This window comes from Scyliorhinus canicula, chromosome 9 (assembly GCF_902713615.1).
Source record: "Scyliorhinus canicula chromosome 9, sScyCan1.1, whole genome shotgun sequence".
In the NCBI taxonomy this organism is placed as follows: domain Eukaryota; kingdom Metazoa; phylum Chordata; class Chondrichthyes; order Carcharhiniformes; family Scyliorhinidae; genus Scyliorhinus; species Scyliorhinus canicula.
This window is the reverse complement of record NC_052154.1, coordinates 151,791,249-151,813,562: the sequence shown is the minus strand read 5'-3', so window position 1 is coordinate 151,813,562 and position 22,314 is coordinate 151,791,249. Positions and strand designations below refer to the sequence as shown.

Here is a 22,314-nt window from a genome sequence, read left to right as displayed (position 1 = left end):
CAGTTTAACTGAATCTTTTACATTTACAATTTGCTGACAAACCCAATCCCAGAGATAGGCATTGAATGTAATTGTGTTGGCAATGTTTTATCTCTGAAGTTACTGATCAACTGAATGCATAGGACTATAACCCATGAGGGTGCCACTATCAATTGTCAAAGGATGATATGCAGATGATATACTCCACAATTTCATTCATTATAACAGATCTATCTGTCTGTCTGCCTGTCTGTCTGTCTGTCTGTCTGTCTGTCTGTCTGTCTATCTATCTATCTATCTATCTATCTATCAATCTATCTATCTATCTATCTATCTATCTATCTCCTACCTACCTATCTATCTATCTATCTATCTATCTATCTATCTCTCTCATAAAAACTATGAGCAGCAGTAGGCCACCTGGCCCTTCGAACCTGCTCAGCCATTCAATGAGATCATGGTTAATCTTAGATTACAGATCATAGTATTTACAGTGCAGAAGGAGGCCATTCAGCCCATCGATCTGCACCGGCTCTTGGAAAGAGCACCCACTTAAGCCACACCTCCACCCTATCTCTGTAACCCAGTAACCCCACCTAACCTAAGGGCAATTTAGCATGGCCAATCCACCTAACATCTTCGGACTGTGGGAGGAAACCGGAGAACCCGGAGGCAACCCATACAGATACGGGGAGGACGTGCAGGTGCCGCACAGTGACCCAGCGGGGAATCGAACCTGGGACCCTGGAGCTGTGAAGCAACTGTGCTAACCACTATGCTACCGTGCTGCCTCTTGTGTGGACTCAGCTCCACTTTCCCGCCCGAACACCATAATCCTTTATTCCTTTAATCTGTATATTCTGTCTGTCTTTCTGTCTGTTCTATCAGTCTATTTTGTCTGTCTGTCTACCTAACTTTCTTTCCCACTGTTGTTCACTTTCTCCATTTAAAAGCCTGTGGTGCCTTTTTTGAAAAAAGAATGAAAGATTTGTATTAAGTGCTTTTCATTACTCGAGGAGACCTTTACAGCCGATGAGGCACTTTTAAAGTGCAATCATTGTTGTCATGTAGGAAATGCTACTTAAATGCAAAGTATTTTGAATCGTAAAGCTGCTTGGAAAAGGGACAGGTCACCTGTGCCTCCGCTGATTGAGGTTTGGACGCACGCATCAGGAACTTTTGGGAAAGCGTCCAACTCTTTGATGATGCTGGCGGATACCTTCCTGATGAATCTTCTCCTCATCTCCCCAAGTCGTCCTCTGAAGTCTTCTGTGACTCTTCCAATTACTTGCTGTTTGGCCCTGTCCCTGAGCCCCAGTAACTGCTTTGTTTCAGGAAGCTGCTCCCAGCAATGAGCACGGCCGAGCAGAAAAACCACAAACTTTCACTTCACTCGCTAACCTTGCCCGGTTCACAGCTGCAGACTATATTTTAAGGCGACTTCGCTTCTACATCCGGGAGAATAGGATCAGATAATTTAGAATGATGAAATACAGTGACAGCTTGAGAATGGAGATAAAGAAATAAATTGAGCGGGAGAGGATGGAAGTATGAAGGGAGCGTGGGGGACAGATGGTTCCCATTTTGGTATCACCAATTGCCATTGAAATAAAAGTGAGACAAAAATCAATTTTTATTAACTGTGTTCTTATTTAAAAAAAAAACCAGAGAGCCTTAGGGAGATTGTAAAAGGGAATATGGCTGTAATACATTCCTGGAGTTACAGAGTTTCATAGCTACACATTAGCCAAGGGCGTGACAAAGTAACCTTTGTATTTTTCAAGCATTAGCATAAAGAGCCTTTACCTGTGAAAAACACTGTGTGAAAATTTTGGGCAGATTAAGGTTTTGCAATTTGGTACAAGAACAGTTAAAGGTTAGAGGTACAGCTAGCTGCTTAGGACCAATTTGTTTGCGGGAGAGAAATGGGTTGAGGTTCCATGTGCTGGCTCATTCTGCTTTGCTCTGGAGTCAGGTAAGGTAATAACTCACTCAGACCCAACCTCAACAACAAGGACTTACATTTATATAGTGCCTTTAATCAAGTGAAACATTGCACAACGCATCACAGGAGCAATTATCAGATCAAATTTCATAGTAAGCCACACGAGAAAAGACTAATGCGAGTGACTGAAAGCTTGGTCAATAAGGGTAGGTTTTAAAAAGTAGAGAGCAATAGTGAGGCAGAGGTTCAGGGAGAGAATCCCCGATTCAGCCGAAACAGCTGAAGGTATGGCCACAAATGGTGAGTGAAGAAATTGGAGGGCGGGCAAGAGACTAGGGCTGGGAGAATGCACATGGTTTTGAGGGTTGTAGAGGTTGGAGGAGGTTACAGGGCGAGGTCATGGAAGGGTTTGAACATGGGGCTGCAAACTTTAAAATCCGGAGGTGCAGTTATCAGGTTGATAGAAATGCATCAGGAGCTTGTTGGCATAAAGGGGTTAATGCAGCTGATTCCTGATTCCCAAGAACACAAAATGACACAGCCGTTCCTTCTTCCTCTGCACAATCTCACTCTGCTTCCAGTTTATGCTGGATGTGTTTGTTACTGCAGCAAGTTTCCAAGACCTTAGTGCCCACTGTGGTAAACCACTGTTACACCTGTATGAGGTGATGTAAGGTAGGACCTGTACTACAGGTTCGCCGGTAATCCCTGCCTGCTGGCAAATATGCGTGTCCTCATTTAGCAGCCATTTCGCCAGCTGCTGTGGGAGGCCACACATCTTAGAGCAATAAAGCCACAGTTGTATTCAACTCTAGTCTTTGTCCAATTGATTGTGCATCAATTTATTGCTCTAAAATGTGTGGCCTCCCACAGCAGCTGGCAAAAGCTTCATACACCCGGATACGGTAAGGTGCTGCTCCCTCGCGGTCCACCCCACCAACCAAAGAATTTCCCTGGCCTCCGGATCCCATTCAGTCGCGATCCGGGGGTTCTGCACGGCCACACTCAGGGTTCAGGGCGTAGAATTCAGCGGCTTCCGCCTCTATATCCTCCCTAACCTCTGCGCTGCCCTACTACTCAGCCTGGACTTCCAGTGCAACCTCCAAAGCCTAACCCTGAAATTCGGCGGGTCCCAACCACCCCTCACTGTGTGCAGCCTCACGACCCTAAAGGTCAATCCGCCTTCCCTCTTCGCAAATCTAACCCCGGATTGCAAACCCATCGCCACCAGGAGCAGACGGTACAGCACCCAGGACAGGATCTTCATCAGGTCCGAGGTCCAGCGGCTGCTTCGGGAGGGCATTATCGAGGCCAACAACAGCCCCTGGAGAGGCCAAGTAGTAGTCGTTAAAACTGGGGAGAAGCACAGAATGGTCATGGACTACAGCCAGACTATCAATCGGTACACACAGCTCAACGCGTACCCCCTCCCACGCATATCTGATATGGTCAATCAGATTGCACAGTACTGGGTCTTCTCAAAGGTAGACCTCAAATCCGCCTACCACCAGCTCCCCATTCGTAAATCGGACCATCCATACACCGGTTTCGAGACGGACGGTCATCTCTACCACTTCCTCAGAGTTCCGTTTGGCGTCACTAACGGGGTCTCGGTCTTCCAAAGGGAGATGGACTGAATGGTTGACCGGTACGGTTTGCAGGCCACCTTTCCGTACCTAGACAACGTCACCATCTGCGGCCATGACCAGCAGGACCACGATGCCAACCTCGCCAAATTTCTCCACACCGCCACTATCCTAAACCTCACCTACAATAAGGAGAAGTGAGTGTTTAGCACGAACCGCTTAGCCATCCTCGGCTATGTGGTCCAGAATGGAGTTCTGAGGCCCGATCCCGACCGCATGCGTACCCTCGTGGAGCTTCCCCTCCCTCACTGCCCTAAGGCCCTCAAACGCTGCCTGCGGTTCTTCTCGTACTACGCCCAGTGGGTACCAAACTATGCGGACAAGGCCTGCCCACCCATTCAATCCACCCACTTTCCCCTGAAGGTCGAGGCGCAACAGGCCTTCGCCCGTATCAGAGTCGATATAGCCAAGGCCGGGATGCACGCAGTAGATGAGACACTGTCCTTTCAAGTAGAGAGCTTGGCATCGTGGTCCTGCTGGTCATGGCCGCAGATGGTGACGTTGCCTAGGTACGGAAAGGTGGCCTGCAAACCGTACCGGTCAACCATTCAGTCCATCTCCCTTTGGAAGACCGAGACCCCGTTAGTGACGCCGAACGGAACTCTGAGGAAGTGATAGAGAACCAGGCAGGCAGACCCGTGGCATTCTTTTCACGCACCCTTCATGCCTCAGAAATTCGGAACTCATCTGTTGAAAAAGGGGCCCAAGCTATCGTTGAAGCTGTGCGGCATTGGAGGCATTACCTGGCCGGCAGGAGATTCACTCTCCTCACTGACCAACGGTCGGTAGCCTTCATGTTCAATAACACGCAGCGGGGCAAGATCAAAAACGATAAAATCTTGCGGTGAAGGATCGAGCTCTCTACCTATAAATACGAGATTTTGTATCGCTCCGGCAAACTCAATGAGCCCCCAGACGCCCTATCCCGAGGTACATGTGCCAGAGCACAAGTAGACCGACTCTGGGTCCTGCACGACAGCCTTTGTCACCCGGGAGTAACTTGTCTGTACCATTTCATCAAGGCCCGCAATCTGCCCTACTCCGTCGAGGAAGTACGGACAATCACCAGGGCCTGCCAGGTCTGTGCGGAGTGCAAGCTGCACTTCTACCGGCCGGACCGTGCGCACCTGGTGGAGGCCTCCCGCCTCTTTGAACGCCTCAGCATGGATTTCAAAGGGCCCCTTCCCTCCACCGACCGAAACACGTGTGGTCGATGGTACTCCAGGTTCCCCTTCGCCATCCCATGCCTCAATATGACGTCTGCCACCGTCATCAAAGCCCTAAACACTACCTTCGCTCTGTTCGGTTTCCCCCCCCTACATCCACAGTGACAGGGGCTCCTCATTCATGAGCGATGAGCTGCGTCAGTTCCTGCTCAGCAGGGGTTTCGCCTCCAGCAGGGCGACCAGCTATAACCCCCGGGGAAACAGGCAGGTAGAGAGGGAGAACGAGACGGTATGGAGGGCCGTCCAACTGGCCCTATGGTCTAGGAACCTCCCAGCCTCTCACTGGCATGAGGTCCTCCCTGATGCACTCCACTCCATTCGGTCACTGCTGTGCACTGCTACTAACAACACACCCAATGAACATCTCTTTGCCTTCCCCAGGAAGTCCACATCTGGGGTGTCACTCTCGACTTGGCTCGTAGCGCCAGGACCAGTCCTGCTCCGTAGGCACGTCCGACTCCACAAGGTGGACCCGTTGGTGGAATGGGTGCAGTTGCTCCATGCCAACCCCCAGTATACCTACGTTGTGTACCCCAACGGCCGCCAAGATACTGTCTCCCTCAGGGACAGCAAGTTCCACACACACACACACCTCCCCGGTCCGGCGCCACACTCCCCTCCCCCGGCACTCCCAGCATTAACCCCACCAGGACTATCCGTCCTTCCCCTGCCCACGCCCAAGGATGAAGAGGATTTCGGCATGCTCCCAGAGTCACCGAATATCAGGCCAGCACCGATATCGTCGCCACCGCTACGTTGATCCCAGCGGAACATCAAGGCACCGGACTGGTTAAATCTCTAACTGGCAGCAGACTTCAAAAGACATTTTTTTTCTGATCAAATACTGTAAATATAAATTCATCGCTGTATATAGTTCTCCACCACCACCGCCAGACTCAATTTTGACTGGGGGTGAATGTGGTAAACCACTGTTACACCTATATGAGGTGATGTAAGGTAGGACCTGTACTACAGGTCTGCCGGTAGTCCCTGCCTGCTGGCTCCGCCCAGTAGGCGGAGTATAAATATGTGTGACCTCATTCAGCAGCCATTTCGCCAGCTGCTGTGGGAGGCCACACATTTTTGAACAATAAAGCCTCAGTTGTATCCAACTCTAGTCTTTGTACAATTGATCGTGCATCACCTACTATTCCAGGATCATCGCAAAATGTAAAGATAATCGCCAGTTTCGTTTGTCTATTGCAAACAATCTTCTTAAACCTTTCTCTCCTCTATGCTCACCTCCAAGAATAGATACGAGGAGCTCATGGCTTTCTTTGCCACTAAGATCGAGGCACTCTGGTCAGCTGCCTCTGCTGTGGCCCATCCTTTCACTAGTCCCCCTGGGAAAACTTCCTACAATGCTCCGCCTGCTCCAGCCCCGGACCCACATCTTTCTATAGTTTTTCTCCTATACCCCTCATGTCCCCCTTGAACTCATTCTGTCCATGAGATCCACCTTCTGTTTCCTTGATTCTATTCCCACTAATCTGCTGATCAACCAAATTCCTCATGTTAACCCAAAATATAAATGGTCCTCTCTCTTTAAGTGTTGTCCCTCTCTCCTTTAAATCTGCCTTGTCATACCTCTCCTCACAAAACTAAACCTTGACCCCACTATCCTTGCGAAGTAGCAATCAATTTCCAACCTCCGTTTCTTCTCCAAAGTCCTTGAACCTGTTGCCACCTCCCAACTCTTTTCCCATCTTTCCATGTTTGAAACCTTCCGATTAGGTTTGTGCCATGGACCTGAAGTGGCTTTTATCAAATTTACAAAATTGCACCCTGTGGAATCACAACAAAGGTAAACTTTCCCTCTGGAGTACCACATAAAAGGCTGATTAAGAAAATTGAGATCCACGGAATAGGCGGGATACAAATTTTATTTAAGAACATGGCCAATGGTTGTTTTTCAGACTGGACGATAGTGGACAGTGGTTTTCCCCGAGGATCAATGCTCAGGACACAATGTTTCTAATATATATGAATGGCTTGAATATTGGCACATAGAGCAAAATTTCAAAATTTGCTGTTGATACTGTTATAACTCGCATGGGTCTTGTTGTGATATCATAGTTGTGTTGTAATTTACTGACTGTCCACTAGGGGTCTCACTGGTATATAAGTGGATATTAGAGCTGACCTTGGACTGGCTGGAGGAAGTTGAATTGAGAGGTTGCTTCACATGATTCTCCTATTTTTCATCTGTTGTCTTGGATAGAGTTTACCCACAATTAAAGTTAATGAATCATTTATAACTTTAGCTACAAGTGGTCTTGTAATAAATCAGGCTATCTGACAAGAACATTACAGGTCTTACAGGTAAAGGATGATTAACTACTCCGTAGATCTTGCAGAGTGCAATCCCCCCCCCCCCCCCCCCCCCCGACAGATAAGGGGCCGGGGGATCTTAAACAATGTCTGGCTATGTATAAATAGAGTTGGCCAGTAAGGCACCGACTAGTGAAGACCCAATAGGGAACTTTGACCTGCATATAATAGTAATTGTAAAATAAAATAAGTGTTTGTTCTGACAAACCCAGTGTGGGTTCTTCATGGTCCTTCCAAAAGAGACTAAACTTGGAGGTATGGTTGACAGTGAAGACTATATCAATGCAACAGGACATAGATAGGCTAGCAGAATGGGCAGACAAGTGGCAGATGGGATTTAATCTAGAGAAGGGTGAAGCGATTTTTTTTGATTCGTTCATGGGACGTGGGTGTCCCAGGTGGGCCAGGATGCAGGGATTGGGGGGTGGGTGGGGAAGGAGTGACATGCTGGGGCAGAGCCCGCGCCAACGTGGGCCACGGTGTAGCCCGATGAACCTGGTTGGGCACGGGGGTACACACCATGCTAACATGTCGGCCATTCACCCCCTGCAGACGATGGATATTGGAATTCAACCAGCAATGGTGACCTTCCTGCTGGTCGCCGCAGTCCTGGGGGGTGTGCTGCGGCTGTACGAGCAGGTGCTCCTCGAGGATGAGGAGGAAGCTGCAGCAGCAGAGCAGAGGATGGAAAGCCAGCCACCCAACAGGCCATGGAGACGACCCATGAGGCCTCATGTGTACTGTCACCGCCTGTCATTCGAGGCATTGCCAGACTGGGCATGCCGTCGAAGAGTCTGGCTGAGCAGAGAGACAGTGCGACATATCAGTGCGACAGGGCAGCACGGTAGCATGGTGGTTAGCATAAATGCTTCACAGCTCCAGGGTCCCAGGTTCGGTTCCCGGCTGGGTCACTGTCTGTGCGGAGTCTGCACGTCCTCCCCGTGTGTGCGTGGGTTTCCTCCGGGTGCTCCGGTTTCCTCCCACAGTCCAAAGATGTGCGGGTTAGGTGGATTGGCCATGTTAAATTGCCCGTAGTGTCCTAAAAAGTAAGGTTAAGTTGGGGGAGGGGGGGTTGTTGGGTTACGGGTATACGTGGATATGTGGGTTTGAGTAGGGTGATCATTGCTCGGCACAACATCGAGGGCCGAGGGGCCTGTTCTGTGCTGTACTGTTCTATGTTCTATCTACCAGATCATGGCTCAGCTGGCACCACGGGGGTGTGGGGGAGAACATCCACTTGCGATGGCCGTCAAGGTGACAATCACCAGGAACTACTACGCCACGGGGTCCTTCCAAGCGGCGAGTGGGGATCTGTCCAGGATCTCACTGACCTCTGTGTAGAGGTCATCCGTGCCGTCATGGAAGCCCTATATGCCCAGTCAGCACAATACATCCACTTCAATGTGGACCGAGCCCACCAGGATGCCCAGGCATCGGCGGGATGACCCGGGTCCAGGGTTGATCAACGAGATGCATGACCCCTACGAGCATCTGCAGATGACTGGCCTCTCTACACAAACTGAAAGGGGTTCCACTCAATGAACGTGCAGCTGATATGTGACCATCAGCTGCGCATCATAAACGTTGGCTCCCGATACCCGGGCAGTGTGTACGTCTCCTTATTTCTGGCACACTCAACGATTCCTGACATGTTTGAGACCCTCCCCCAAGCTGGAGGGTTGGCTCCTGGGCGACAGGGGTTATCCACTGTGGTTGTGGCTGATGACACCTATCCAGAGGCCACAGACTGATGCGGAGACCCGCTACAACGACTGGTCAGGGGCATGGATACCGCTTCCCACTCCCACACCCCCTCACTACCCCCAACCCCTCCCGTCCCGCCATCCCCTGCCTGCAACTCCCTCCATAATACATACCGGTTGGGGGTCGTGGGTTGGCAGGATGGAGGATGATGACAACCTGCTCTGCAATGAGCTCTGGTGCTCCGAATCAATTGACAACATCTGTCTCCTGCCCATGGTAGCACTTTCCAGTGTCCACCTGGATGAATCCTGTATGCAAGCTGGCCATTCCATCACATGGTCCCTTCAAATCCCCTGGGGTGGCGGTGGTGAGGACAGTCAGGGGGGTGTGGTGTGAAGCCCAGGCCACCCACTGGGTCCGCCCATTCCCCCCTCAATGTGCCCTAGCCACTTAGCCCTATAACTAAACTGTGCCCTGCAACCATGCCAAATTAACTGGTGTCTAACTTCCTGGCTTTACGGGCTCCAACACAATGCCTAGGTGGTTTCCGGACAGTACAGTAGGAGTGGAGACGGCTTGCTTTGATTCCTGCCCTGCAACCTGGCTCCCCGTTGGCACGCGTCTTCTGGGGCGACCGGGCTTGTATCTGCCCGTTGCCCACCGGGGGTGGGGGGAGGGGGGGGGGTGGGGAAGTCCGAGGTGCTGTGGTGTTCTGGTCCCCCCCCCCCCCCCTGTGGGGTTCACCAGCACAGGCTCCATCACCTCTTCCCCCCTCAGGGTGCCCGATGGCCGCTGGGCTACTCCATTGGACAGGGGTGTGAGCGGAGCTGACCCCTGAAGCTTCCCCCACCACCTGGCACTGCCAGTCTTGGAGGCCCGCTCTGGCCTCGACCAAGGTCTGCATGCTCGCAGCCATGGAGCACAGGGAGTGGACCATCTCCATCTGGGACTGCACCACATCACACTGCGACTGTGCCACCACCTTCCGGGTTTGTGTCACATCAGCCAGTGACTGTGCCACCTCTCTCTTGGACTGGGCCACCTGCCTCTGTGTCTGTGCAAGGTCGGCCAGTGCCTGGGCAATTCCGCCGCGTTCCCAACCATGGCCTGCTGTGCCTGGGCCATGCTGAGGAGCGTGGCTGCAATATCCTGGTGGCTCTGTGACGTGGTCGCCTGTGAGGCGGCAACCCTGTTCTGGGCCTCAGCCAGCGCCTGCACAGAATGCCCAGGCCTTGGACATGCTGACCCATAGCCAAAACCTTCACCACCAATGCCTCCACTGTGGATGTCAGCTGTGCGGTGTTGGCCTGGTGGCACACATTTTTGGCACCACCTTTTGCCGACAACCCCTCATGTATTATGCAGGGCAGCAGGGTAGCATGGTGGTTAGCATAAATGCTTCACAGCTCCAGGGTCCCAGGTTCGATTCCCGGCTGGGTCACTGTCTGTGTGGAGTCTGCACGTCCTCCCCGTGTGTGCGTGGGTTTCCTCCGGGTGCTCCGGTTTCCTCCCACAGTCCAAAGATGTGCGGGTTAGGTGGATTGGCCATGCTAAATTGCCCGTAGTGTCCTAATAAAAGTAGGGTTAAGGGGGAGGTTGTTGGGTTACGGGTATAGGGTGGATACGTGGGTTTGAGTAGGGTGATCATGGCTCGGCACAACATTGAGGGCCGAAGGGCCTGTTCTGTGCTGTACTGTTCTATGTTCTATTCTCTGGCTGTGCGACTGCATCTCCACTATGGATGGGACTGTCTGTTCCAGAGGCTTGAGATCCATCTGGATGGTAGCTAGTTCCTCGGGTCGGCCTGTTCTCCGACCATCCGCCCATACAGTAGTTCCTACCTCCACCTGCTATACTGGAGCAGCTTTGTGGTGAGCAACAGAGAGTGTCCCAGGAGCCTCTTCACTGAAGTGCCCAACCGAGGCGAGTGTCTGTGTGACGGTGGAGGGTGTTGGAGACAGCTATGACGGAAAATCACAGTCATGCTCGGACCTGAGATCCGGGTTCTCCTGAGTCTCGGGCGGAGAAATGGTGTCTGAAATACTCTGTGTCTCTGCTCGGCTCACAGAGGGACGGCTCCCGCTACCTACTCACCCTGGCCGTCTGAGGCAGTTTCTTCCGGCACTGCTGGTCAGCCCGGACGGTGTTGATGGTGGCGCTGACTGCCTCTGTCACCTGCGCCCAGGCACAACGAATGGCGACAGCTGGCAGCTTCCTTCCTGGCCAGGGTTCAGAATCATCCTCCTCTCTTCTACGGCATCCAGGAGGGCCTTCAGCTCGGCGTCGGTGAAGCATGGAGCTGCTCTCCTTGCTGCCATCTTGTTGGCTGGGATGGTGCGTGTGGGGGTTGAATGTGTGTATGCATCTGGAGCTTGTAAGCCTCCTGAGTGTCAATTTCAAAACCGGTGATGCCGACACCGTGCCCCATTAGAATTGATTGTGTTCCTCGTGGTGCCGGTGCTAGCCCCTCAACAGTAGCGGAATTGGTCCAGGTGTGGCGCTAGTTTTGCTGTCATGAAAGTCCACGAAGTCTGCGTTGGCATCAACACTTAGTTTCTTAAACTACACGAGGTATCCAACAAGCAACCCTCCAGGATGTCAAACATAGATATTACTGAATTTCATGATTAGAAGATCATAGCAACAGAAAACTGGTTAATTGTTCTGCAGTGGTGCACCTGTGAAAGCCAGTCCAGATCGACTTACCATCGTGAGGCTTGGTTCCCAAACTTAAAGCAGTCACCATGGAAACATGTTGGGTGCCAGACCTGTTACTTGTGACCCCTGAAAACAAGATTATATTTGGTAGGATGACTCAGAAGCTTGTTCCAACAATTAGAACAGTGCTTCCAGATACAATAAGACCGAGATCTCAGTCAGCTCTGTAAATCATTCCCTTTCTGGCTCATGCACTAAAAAAAAGATAGCTTTACATTCCACCACCTTCCATCACCTCGGGACATCTCAAAGTACTTTATTGTCAATTACGTCATTTTTGCTATTCTAATACAGGAAATGTGGCAGCCAATTTGCACACAGCAAACTCCCAGAAGCGGCAGTGTGACAAATGATCAAATAATTTGTTTATTTTCAAGATGTTGTTGAAGGATAAATATTGGCTGAATACCAAGGAGGACAACTCCAGTATTCTTACTTTATAGTGTTGTGTGATCATTTATGTGACATTATCAAAAATGTAAAGAACGGCAAGGGTTAATGTAATGTCTGAATCAACTACTAGAGGGAGCTAGATGTACAACTATATAAGACATTGATGCTAAGCCTTGGGGGTGAGAACAGTAAGAAGTCTTACAACACCAGGTTAAAGTCCAACAGGTTAAAGTCCAACAGGTTTGTTTCAAACACTAGCTTTCGGAGCACTGCTCCTGAAGGATCAGTGCTCCGAAAGCTAGTGTTTGAAACAAACCTGTTGGACTTTAACCTGGTGTTGTAAGACTTCTTACTGTGCTCACCCCAGTCCAACGCCGGCATCTCCACATCTTGGGGGTGAGAAGTTGAGGAGAAAGCTGGAGAGCAGATTGAAAGAAAGTAAGTATGAGTGAGAGCATATCATAGTTAATGTAATGATGTAGAGATTAGTAGTAGATGAGTGTAGATTATATGTTTATTATCAACTATGTATTTTATAGGATTAAGTCTTGAATCCAATTAAATAGTGTTTATAATTTTATAGCTTTGTTCAAGTTAAAGCTATTTTATGGTCTTTGTGAACACTACGCCAACCATCCTGAAATTATCACCGCAAAGAACACCACAATTTACACCTTCTGAGAGGGTATATGGGGCCTCGGCTTATCATGTCTTTTCTGAACGACAGCACCTCCGACAGTGCAGCACTCCCTAGTTTGAAATCACTGTAATATCGTTATACTCGATAGGAGTTGAAAGCAAATTGACTCAGAGAGGAATGAGACTTCCTGGACCTGTAGGTGGTCACAAAGTTAAAATATAAAGGCTTGTTTTTCCACTGCAGATACTGAGATGCAGTATCAGATTTTAATATCTGATATGCCGGAGGGTAATGATAATGGTATCTATCGTTCGTAGAGGGAGAGCAAAACTCTTTGTTAGAGTTGGAGCAGGAATCTCTAGACACTTTTGATTCAGAGATAGATTGAATTCCAGGAACATAAAGGCGTGATAGAGGGGATATAATTTGTGCAAACAATCACACATTGCCACATTTCACATTCCTCTTGTATCAAATGCCATAATAGATCTATATGGAACAATTGAACATTGTGCATTCATTCTCACTGAAATGATTCCTTTCAGCACAGTTTCACAGTGCTGTTAATACATTCAACAACAGTTTGCATTTTTATACCACCTTTAATGTATTCGAACATTCCAGGGCATTTCACTGAGGCAATTATCAAATTCAATTTGACATTGAGTGACATAAGGAAATATTAGGACAGGTGGCTAGTTTCTTAGTCAGAGAGGTAGTTTTTAAGGGTGTCTTGAATGAGAAAAGAGCAATAGAGACTGAGAGGTTTAGAGAGGGAATTCCAAAACATGAAAGCAATATCATTTGAGATTGAGCAGATTTGAGGAATTGCGGAGAACTCGGACGACTGTAGATTTGGAGGATGTTATAAAGACAGGGAGGGGCGAAGCATGTCAAGATTTAAGCATAAGGATGTTGTTTTTATATTCAAAATATTGGGTGGACAGGAAGCCAATAGAGATCAGCAATCAGAGGAATCATGAATGACTGGGACCTGATGAGAGAGAGGGTTTGGACAGCAGAATCCTGGATGAGCTCAAGTTTTTAGAAGGTGCAGGCAGGCCTGAGGGACATCGGAATAGTCGAGTCCCGAGGTAACAAATGCCTGGATGAGCGATTTAGCAGCAGATGAGCTGTAGAATGAACAAAGCTGAATGGTGCTGTGAAAGTGGAAAGAGGCAACCTTGAGGATAAATGGGATAAGGGGTTCGGAAGTTCATCTCGAGGTCATCTTAGACAGAGAGTTGCAGAAGATTTGGGTTTTGGGGGTCTCATCACGTTTGAGGCCTTTGAAGAGGAAAGGGAAGTTGGAGACAGGGTGATACTATACCCCTTCAGAGGTGTCCACTGTGAGATTTATGAGAGGGGAAATGATGATGAAAATGACTGGAGCAGCGCGGGGGGTGGGGCGGGGAAACACACACACACACACACCTGGTTATAGTATCGGTTGTCCCTGCAGTGGAATTTTCTGCCCGTTCCCGCTAGCGGGATCTTGTGGCCCTGCCAAGGTCACACCCTCACCGTGGGTTTTGTGGTGGCAAGGGATGTGTTCATTGGGAAACCCAGTTGATAACGGCAGGACCAGAAGACCCTGCCACTGGCCAATGACAATCCGCCCTCGGCCACGGCTGAACATGCTCAGGAGGGGGGAGAGGAAAATTGCACAGTCACAGGGCAATTGTGAAATGTCTGTTTACAAGGATGATTTTATAGAGGTTTGGAAATGGATGAAGATGGATGAATTGCAAAGAGACAGAAGTTTTATTGCCTGCAGGAAGTAAAACTCTCAGCATTTGACTCAGTTCCTATTGCAATCCGGACAAAAAGAATTTCACAATTTCCCGATGCAAAGCTCTTAAATAATTTATACAAGGATGAAAACAAGAGTTCACAAAAGGCATGACAGCGTGTGAGTGCATAGAATAGCCTTTCACTGAAAGACTGGTCATAGCAGGGGACGCATCTAACAAGCCTCCACCAAAAGGTGAATCACTGCAATAGCATCCCAAAAATCCTCGCATATTCTGCTCATCACCTTTGTCAGTTTGTTTTGATGTTTTGAGTTGAGATACTGTGCTAACAACTTCCACAGTAATTCACTGTAAGGTATCGTCCCTCAAATGACTGTTGTTACATCTGGCAACACATTGATTAAAAGATTTTCAACGTTGTTTTCAAATCCGTCCAATGCCTCTCTCCCATCCCGTAATCTCCTTCAGCCCCACAACCCTCCAAGATCTCTGCACTCCTCCAAATCTAATCCCCCTGTGCATTGCCAATATCCATTTCTCCGCCATTAGTCGCTGGGTCCTAATCTCTGACGTTGCCTCCCTAAATCTATCCTGTTTCCTTTAAAATGCTCCTTTATGCCCAGGCGTTTGGTCAAATATCTTAATATCACCTTTTGTGGCACAGTGTCAGATTTGGATTGATAATATAGCTGTAAAGCGCCTTGCAACCTTTTAGTGGATTGAAGGTGCTATATAAATGGAAGTTGTTACTGTGCAAATTACTGCGGATGCTGAAATCTGAAACAAAAACAGAAAATGCTGGACAATCTCAGCAGTTCTAACTGCATGCGGGGAGACAGAACGGGGCTAACATTTCGAGTCTGAATGACTCTTTGTTAAAACTGTGTTCTCTTTAGCAGGAAAAATCCACAACAAAATATATCTGTTACTATGAACCGTTTTTGTCTCGAACCTGAAAGTAGTCTTTTCTTTCTTTTCATCTATGAACACACCACAAACAAATTAATTTCAGATGGGCTGTCGTCATTTGGTACATCTTTACTGATGGCTGAAGAGGCCAACCCTGGAGAGGCAGGTTCTGTCACAAGTGCCGCACATGAAGCTACCAAGTGTCATTGTGGGAGGTTGTTTTTGTCGTTGATGTTTGTCGCCAAGCCACTGTAGCCACTGACCATCGTGGTGGTGCAGGCCAACTCACAGGAGGTGTGGACATTCTTCTCTGGTGTGAGCTAGTGACCACCAAGTACCATAACCAATGTCTACTCATGTCACAGCTGCAAGCCTCTTTGAAGCACAGCTATGGGTATCCCTTTGGCTTTTAAGCGACCTCACTATATAAATGGTCCTTGGGTATGTGACCGTTTTCAATCCTGCAGGCATGCCTGAGTCAATGAAGCCACCTCTGATGAGTGCCAACAAGCATGGGAGCTCTGCCTTTGAGAGGACCATCACATTCATGATTTTGTGTTGCCAGGATATACCTAAAATATGGAGATGGAAATTATTGAGGTTCTTTTTTTGATTGCTGTTATTCATCTGTGTTTCATAGCTAGGCAGCAAAGTGCTGGGAAAAAAGGCACAAACATAATTAGCTTCCTTCATTTAGCATCATTTCCTAAGTAAAAAAACAATTTCAATAGTCGAAACAAACTATCACCCAGGTGTAAACTTATGGGTTGCCATTGTTAACTCTGGTTGGACATATTTCTGGAGGTTTCATTGCATGACCCTCACCTCCAACGGCCCTGTCCACACACTTGAGCAACTAGTCACTCGATGTGCTTTCCACAGCTCATTGGAAAATTAACAGAATCCTTGTTACCCGATTGGATAGTTCGCGCCTGTCAATAAAATGGCCTTCGGTCCCTTCCTCGTGTTTTATTGCTAACATGTGAAAGTTTTCAAAGAAAATGATAAGAAAAACACATTTATAATGCTCCTTTGATTTTTCTGCTGGGTTTTGCTGGCAGCCATGTCCAGGGGTTTAACTTTCATTCCTTTAGGCTCCAGGGCAAGCCTTGGCAAGCCTAAGTGTTGGCAACCCTTATGTAAATAGCACCAGGGCACTGTCTAACTATATCTCTGACCACCCCGGGCTACCGAGGCCTCTGAGCCCCCCCCCCCCGGCTTGCTCCTCACGTCTCTCCAGAGAATTCAACAGTGACTGCAAGAAGGTCCTCATTGAGGAACCCTTGCACTTTAATGTCTAATTAATGCCAGCTGCTTCCATGGAAGTTCCTCCGGTTCAGGCATGCTGTTTAGACATCAGGGGCGGCATTCTCCGTCCCACCGCCCCAGTTTTCTGGTGCAGCGTGACCACTGGCATTGGGATTCTCCATCCCGCCAGCCGGCCAATGGGGGCAGCCCCACGCCATTGGGAAATCCCCGGGCGTGGATGCACAGCCGGTGCAATGGAGAATCCCGCCAGTGGAGAATCCAGCCCAAGATGTTGAAAAAGATTCAGTCTAAAAGTAAAGAGGCTGGATTCCCCACACCCCAATGGCGAAATCGTAGCTGACACCGGGGTGCAGCATCCATTTCCCCACATGGAATCGCGACCGGGACCAGTTCCACGATTCTTCGGGCCCCGAAACGCCGCCGTGCTGCATATCACCTACCTGGGGCCATTGCTGGAGGCCCACCCCGCCATTCTCCGCCCCCGACTGGCCGAAGGTGTGGATCTAACATGTCCTGCCGGTTGGGTTACAATTGTGGTGGTTGCGGACTCAGTAGGATAAACCCACTGGAACAAAAAGCAGTCCGACTGAACAGATGGTCCTTTCTAGGAAGGACTTTAGAACAGAGGAAGGCCCAGCAGAAAAAACTGCGGTTAGTAACAACACCTGTGCAAAAGAGGAACCACTTCAGAGTTAATGGACCATGAGGCGCTATAAAATCAAATAAAGTTAAACCTTCCTTTGAAATAGCATGGACCTGTCAATCAAGAGGTTTGTAAAAGGTAATGGATCATGAATTTGAATGTAAACAATGTACTTCACAGTTTTTAAGCTTCTTCGCAAGCCCAGAGTCCTTTTCTGCGTGAGACCTTGATCATGCCAGCTGGAGCGGGCTGGGAAAATCTGAAATTGAACTGTGCAGGCGAAATCTCATTTTGGGGCTCTCCCGTAATTGTCCCAGCAAAGTTGCATTTGTGACAGGCGCAACGCGGACAGAGAATTGCCCCTATGGTTTGGTGCAATGACAGCGGCTTAAGCAATGGCGGGATTAGGTGTTAAATATTCCTGGGTACAAGGGGCACGATACTCTGCTCCCCATGCCAGGTGGGAGAATCGTGGGCGCGATTCTCCGCTCCCCACGCCGGGTGGGAGAATCGCGGGAGGGCCGGGCGACTCACGACATGCCCCCCTGCCGCCCCCCACGATTCTCCCACACCCCGCTTGGAAGAATCGGTGCTCGTTGTTTTTCACGGCGACCGGCGATTCTCCGACCTGGATGGGCCGAGCGGCCGGCCGTTCGCGACTGGTTCACGACGGCGGCAACCACACCTGGTCGCTGCCATCGTGAACATGGCGCCAAAAGCTGGTTTGAAGCTTGTGGGGGGCGGAGAGGGGAGTGAGCACCACGGCCGTGCTCGGGAGGGGACTGGCCCGCGATAGGTGCCCTCTGATCGCCGGGCCGGCGTCTCAAAGCGATGCATTCTTTCCCCTCCGCCGCCCCGTATGATCAAGCCGCCACATCTTACGGGGCAGCGGAGGGGAAGACGGCAACCGTGCATGCGCGGGTTTGAGCCGTCAGCCGTCACTTAGGCGCCGTTGCGTCATTCTCGGCGCGCCGCCTTGACGCAAGCGTCAAGGCCCGGCGGCCGAGAGTTACGGAGCGCCACTACTAGCCCCCCGGGTGGGGGTGAATAAGGTGAGAGGAGCGGCCTCCGAGGCCATCGTGAAACTCGGCCAAGTTCATGACGGCCTTCCCGATTTATCGCGGGAGCAGAGAATTCCGCCCAAGGTGTTCCAAAAGGTTAGAAAGGAAGAAAAGGAGGATGGATGAAAAGCAGTTTTGGTCAAAGACAGCATTGCAGTGCTGGAGAACGAGGATGTCCCAGAGGGTTCAAGGACAGAGTCAATTTGGCTGGAGCTAAGGAAAAAAGGGTGCAATTGCATTGCTCGGTGTCGTCTACAGACCAACTAGTGAGAAATCTGCAGGGAAAATACGGAGAGATGCAAACATTACAGAGTGATTATAATGGGGACATTTGGAACCCATATGTATTTATTTTTTAAATTTAGAGTACCCAATTATTTTTTTCCAATTAAGGCCCAATTTAGCGTGGCCAATCCACCTCCTCTGCACATCTTTGGGCTGTGGGGGTGAAACCCACGCAGACATGGGGAGAATGTACAAACTCCACGCAGGCAGTGACCCGGGGCCGGGATTGAACCCGGGTACTCAGTACCATAGGTAGCAGTGCTAACCACTGCACCACCGTTTTGCCCTGTAACCCAAATGTAAACTGGGACCATGGTCATGTAAAGTGTGGAAAGGGGTGTATTCAGGGGAACTTTCGACAGTAATATGTATCCAGCCCAACAAAAAAGGATGAACTGTTGGACCTGGTTCTTTGAAATGAGATGGGCCAAGTAGATCTAGTGTCAGTAGGGAGGTATTTATGAGACAGTGATCATTGTTTTTTAAGGTTTAGGATGATGGTAGAAAAAGACATTTTGCAATCCACAGTAAGAATAATCAACACGGGGAGGGCTGAATTCAATGGAGCAAGAATGGAGCTGGGCCGGATAGACTTGGATGTAAGGTTAGCGGGATGAAGTGGAGTTCAACAATGAGCTCCCTTTAAAACAGAAATGTTTCATGCACAGGCAAGGTATATTCCCTCGAAGGAGAAAGGTAGAGGTCCCTGGATGAACAAGGAGATCAAGATGAAGTGTGCTTATGACAGGTGCCAAGTGGAAAATAAAATTGAGAACCATGAAGGATGTTCTTATTACTGTATGTTCACACCCAGCGACACGGAGCACAGTGGTTAGCACTGTTGCTTCACAGTGCCAGGTTCCCAGGTTCGATTCCCGGCTTGGGTCACTGTTTGTGTGGAGTCTACACGTTCTCCCCGTGTCTGCGTGGGTTTTCTCCAGGTGCTCCGGTTTCCTCCCATAAGTCCCGAAAGACGTGCTTGTTAGGTGAATTGGACATTCTGAATTCTCCCTCTGTGTACCCAAACAGGTGCCGGAATGTGGTGGCTAAGGGCTATTCACAGTAACTTCATTGCAGTGTTAATGTAAGCCTACTTGTGACAATAAAGATTATTATCTACTATTTGTTGCTATCTTTTTGGGGAATAGTCCGAGAAATGATGGAAGGATTTCTGACATGATTATCAGCCCATTGAACCGCGTTGAACACACCTTCCATGGGCAACAAATCTTGCCATTGGACTCAATCCCAGCCAGGGTCCCAGACTAATGCTCTGGGGGGACGGGTTCAAATCCCACCATGGCAACTGGTGGAATCAAATTCAATTAATAAATTTGGAATTGAAAGCTAGTTTCAGTAATAGTGACCATTAAGCTATCATCGACTGTTATAAAACCCTATGTAGTTAATGAATGCCCTTTCGGGAAGGAAATCCGCCATCCTTGCCTGGTGTGGCCAAGATGTGACTCCAGATTCACAGCAATTTGGTTGGCTCTTAACTGAGTTCAAGGTCAATTAGGGATGGGCAACAAATGCTGGCCTTGCAAATGAAACCCACATCTCCTGTAAGAATATTTTTTTTAAATTACATACATATAAGGAAGAATGTAGATATATATAACACATACAGATACATGTGCAGATATGTTCCATAAAAAACTCCCACATGAAGTGGGACAAGCAGAGCAGCAACAACTTATATTTGTATTGCACTATCAATGCAATAATAATAATCATTTATTGTCACAAGTAGGCATCAATGAAGTTACTGTGAAAAGCCCCTAGTTGCCACATTCCGGCGCCAGTTCGGGGAGGCTGGTACGGGAATTGAACCCGTGCTGCTGGCCTTGTTCTGCATTACAAGCCAGCTGTTTAGTCTGAATAAAACACCCCCATGGTGCTTCACAGAAGCGTTAACAAGCAACATAAAGTCACACGAGGAGATCTTGGAACAGATATCAAAAAGTTTGGTCAAAGAGGTAGGTTTTAAGGCATGTCTTAAAGGAGGAAAGAGAGGGGGAGACGGAGGGGTTTAGGAAGGGAATTCTTTAGGGCTCAGGTAGCTGAAGGCACAGTTGCCAATGGATGTGTGATTAAAATCAGAGATGATCAAATGGCCAGATTTGGAAGAACATTGAGAGGTCAAAGGGCTTGGTGGAGACGATGAAGATCGGAAGGGGAATGGCCAGGGAGGGAGCTGAAATCGAGGCGCTACATAATTGGCAGCTGGTGTAGGTCAGCAAGAACAGGGGTGATGAGTGAACAGTGATTGGTGCGAGTTAGGATATGGGCAGCAGAGTTTTGAATGACCTTCAGTCTGCAGATGGAATACTCATTCGCATTAAAAATTAATTAGGAGCAGGAGTAGACCACTCTGCCCCTCGAGCCTGTTCCGCCATTCAATAAATTTATGGCTGATTTGATTGTAACTTCAGCCTCACTTTCCTGCCTACGCCCGATAACCTTTCACCCCTTCGTTAATCAAGAATCCATCTAGCGCCGCCTTAAAAATTGTCAAAGACTCTGCTTCCACTGTCTTTTGAGGATGAGAATTCCAGAGACTCATAGTCCTCTGAGAGAAAACTATTTCCTCATCCCTGCCTTAAATGAGTGACCCCTAAATTTTAAACAGTTACCCCTAGTTCTAGATTCTTCCCCCAGAGCAAACATCCACATCCACCCGTGTGAATACATCTGCGTGTGTGCGATTGTGTGTGAGAGAGTGTGTGTGTCTGCGTGTGTATGTGTGTGTGCAAGTGCTTGTGTAGATATATATAGATATATGGACACGCAGGTGAATGCCCTTTTCTGTTCAGCCTCTATAACTTTGATAAATGGGATGAGGAATGTTTCTTCCTTTTATTACCTCCGACCCCTGGGTATTTGAAGTGTTTCAGTAGAGTTGCGTAAAAAGCAGCAGTGCGTTTTATGACCTCCCCCTGTACAACTTTTGCAATGAATCAGACGTAAATATAAACCCAAGACGAGTGGACTCTCTGCTCTCAGTCAGTCGTAACCAGCTAATATCATATCAAGTCCTGGTTGAACAGTAACTGGATGCTGTCCGCCATTGTTTCTGCTGTCCTTCTGCCTGTGTAACAACATATTTCCCCCTCTCTCTTTCCTTAAGAATTTCCACACTGGCCAAACACTCTGGATTCAACATGCAAGTAACTCCAGGCCACCTCTTCTTCATTGGGGTGATAGTTAACTACAACTCTGTCATTGACATGAAGCCAGTGCAGAGTCAGAATGGTAAGATTGAGTCTTTTTGAATTTCTTTTTTGTTCAGCAAAATATAGCAAACAGACTAACATTACTGTTAATTGCTGTTAAAAATAACCTAAGCGCAGCCCACAAATTGCTCATGGCCAATATTAGCAACAGACCTTGAATATATGCTCATGGCTTGCCTTTTAATGTGGTTTTAATGATGGGCGTTAATGTGATCAAGGTAACCGATGGGCCGAATGACTTTCTGAGCTGCAGTGAATTAACGGACATCGGAATTTATTAAACTTTCATCTGCTGATACCGCCCAAAGTGATTTCTCAACTTTTACAGATGGGATCGATACCCCAGTTATAGTGGTGACACTCGATGTTAGATTTTGACTTTGTGTAATAGTGTAAAATGGTAAGACAATTACAATGGAAATAAAAATCAGGAGGATTAGAGAGCCTGCATTTCCATGGCGCCTTTCATAACCGCAGGCTGTCCAAAAGTGCTTTGCAGCCACTTGTGAAGGACTTTTGAATTGTTTTCACTGTGGTAATGCATCAGACAATTTGTGCACAGCAAACCCGCACCT

General features: G+C 48.6%; 2 protein-coding genes across 4 annotated transcripts in view; one reads left to right on the top strand and one right to left on the bottom strand.

The window, feature by feature from the left end:
- LOC119971793 (endoplasmic reticulum-Golgi intermediate compartment protein 2-like) overlaps window positions 1–1,409 on the bottom strand; it is a 66,168-nt gene extending 64,759 nt beyond the window's left edge. For 2 of the 3 annotated variants that reach the window (XM_038807924.1, XM_038807923.1), the window contains exon 1: window positions 1,114–1,409. In XM_038807924.1, the coding sequence (XP_038663852.1) occupies window positions 1,114–1,222 (109 nt within the window). In that variant the 5' untranslated portion in view covers window positions 1,223–1,409. The remainder of the gene's footprint in view (window positions 1–1,113) is intronic. The other variant, XM_038807922.1, reaches the window with a different exon arrangement.
- Window positions 1,410–19,000: 17,591 nt separating this feature from the next.
- LOC119970944 (ovochymase-2) overlaps window positions 19,001–22,314 on the top strand; it is a 126,763-nt gene continuing 123,449 nt past the window's right edge. Inside the window, exons 1-2 of the mRNA XM_038806055.1 lie at window positions 19,001–19,107; window positions 21,634–21,758. Coding sequence (XP_038661983.1) covers window positions 19,001–19,107; window positions 21,634–21,758 — 232 coding nt within the window. The remainder of the gene's footprint in view (window positions 19,108–21,633; window positions 21,759–22,314) is intronic.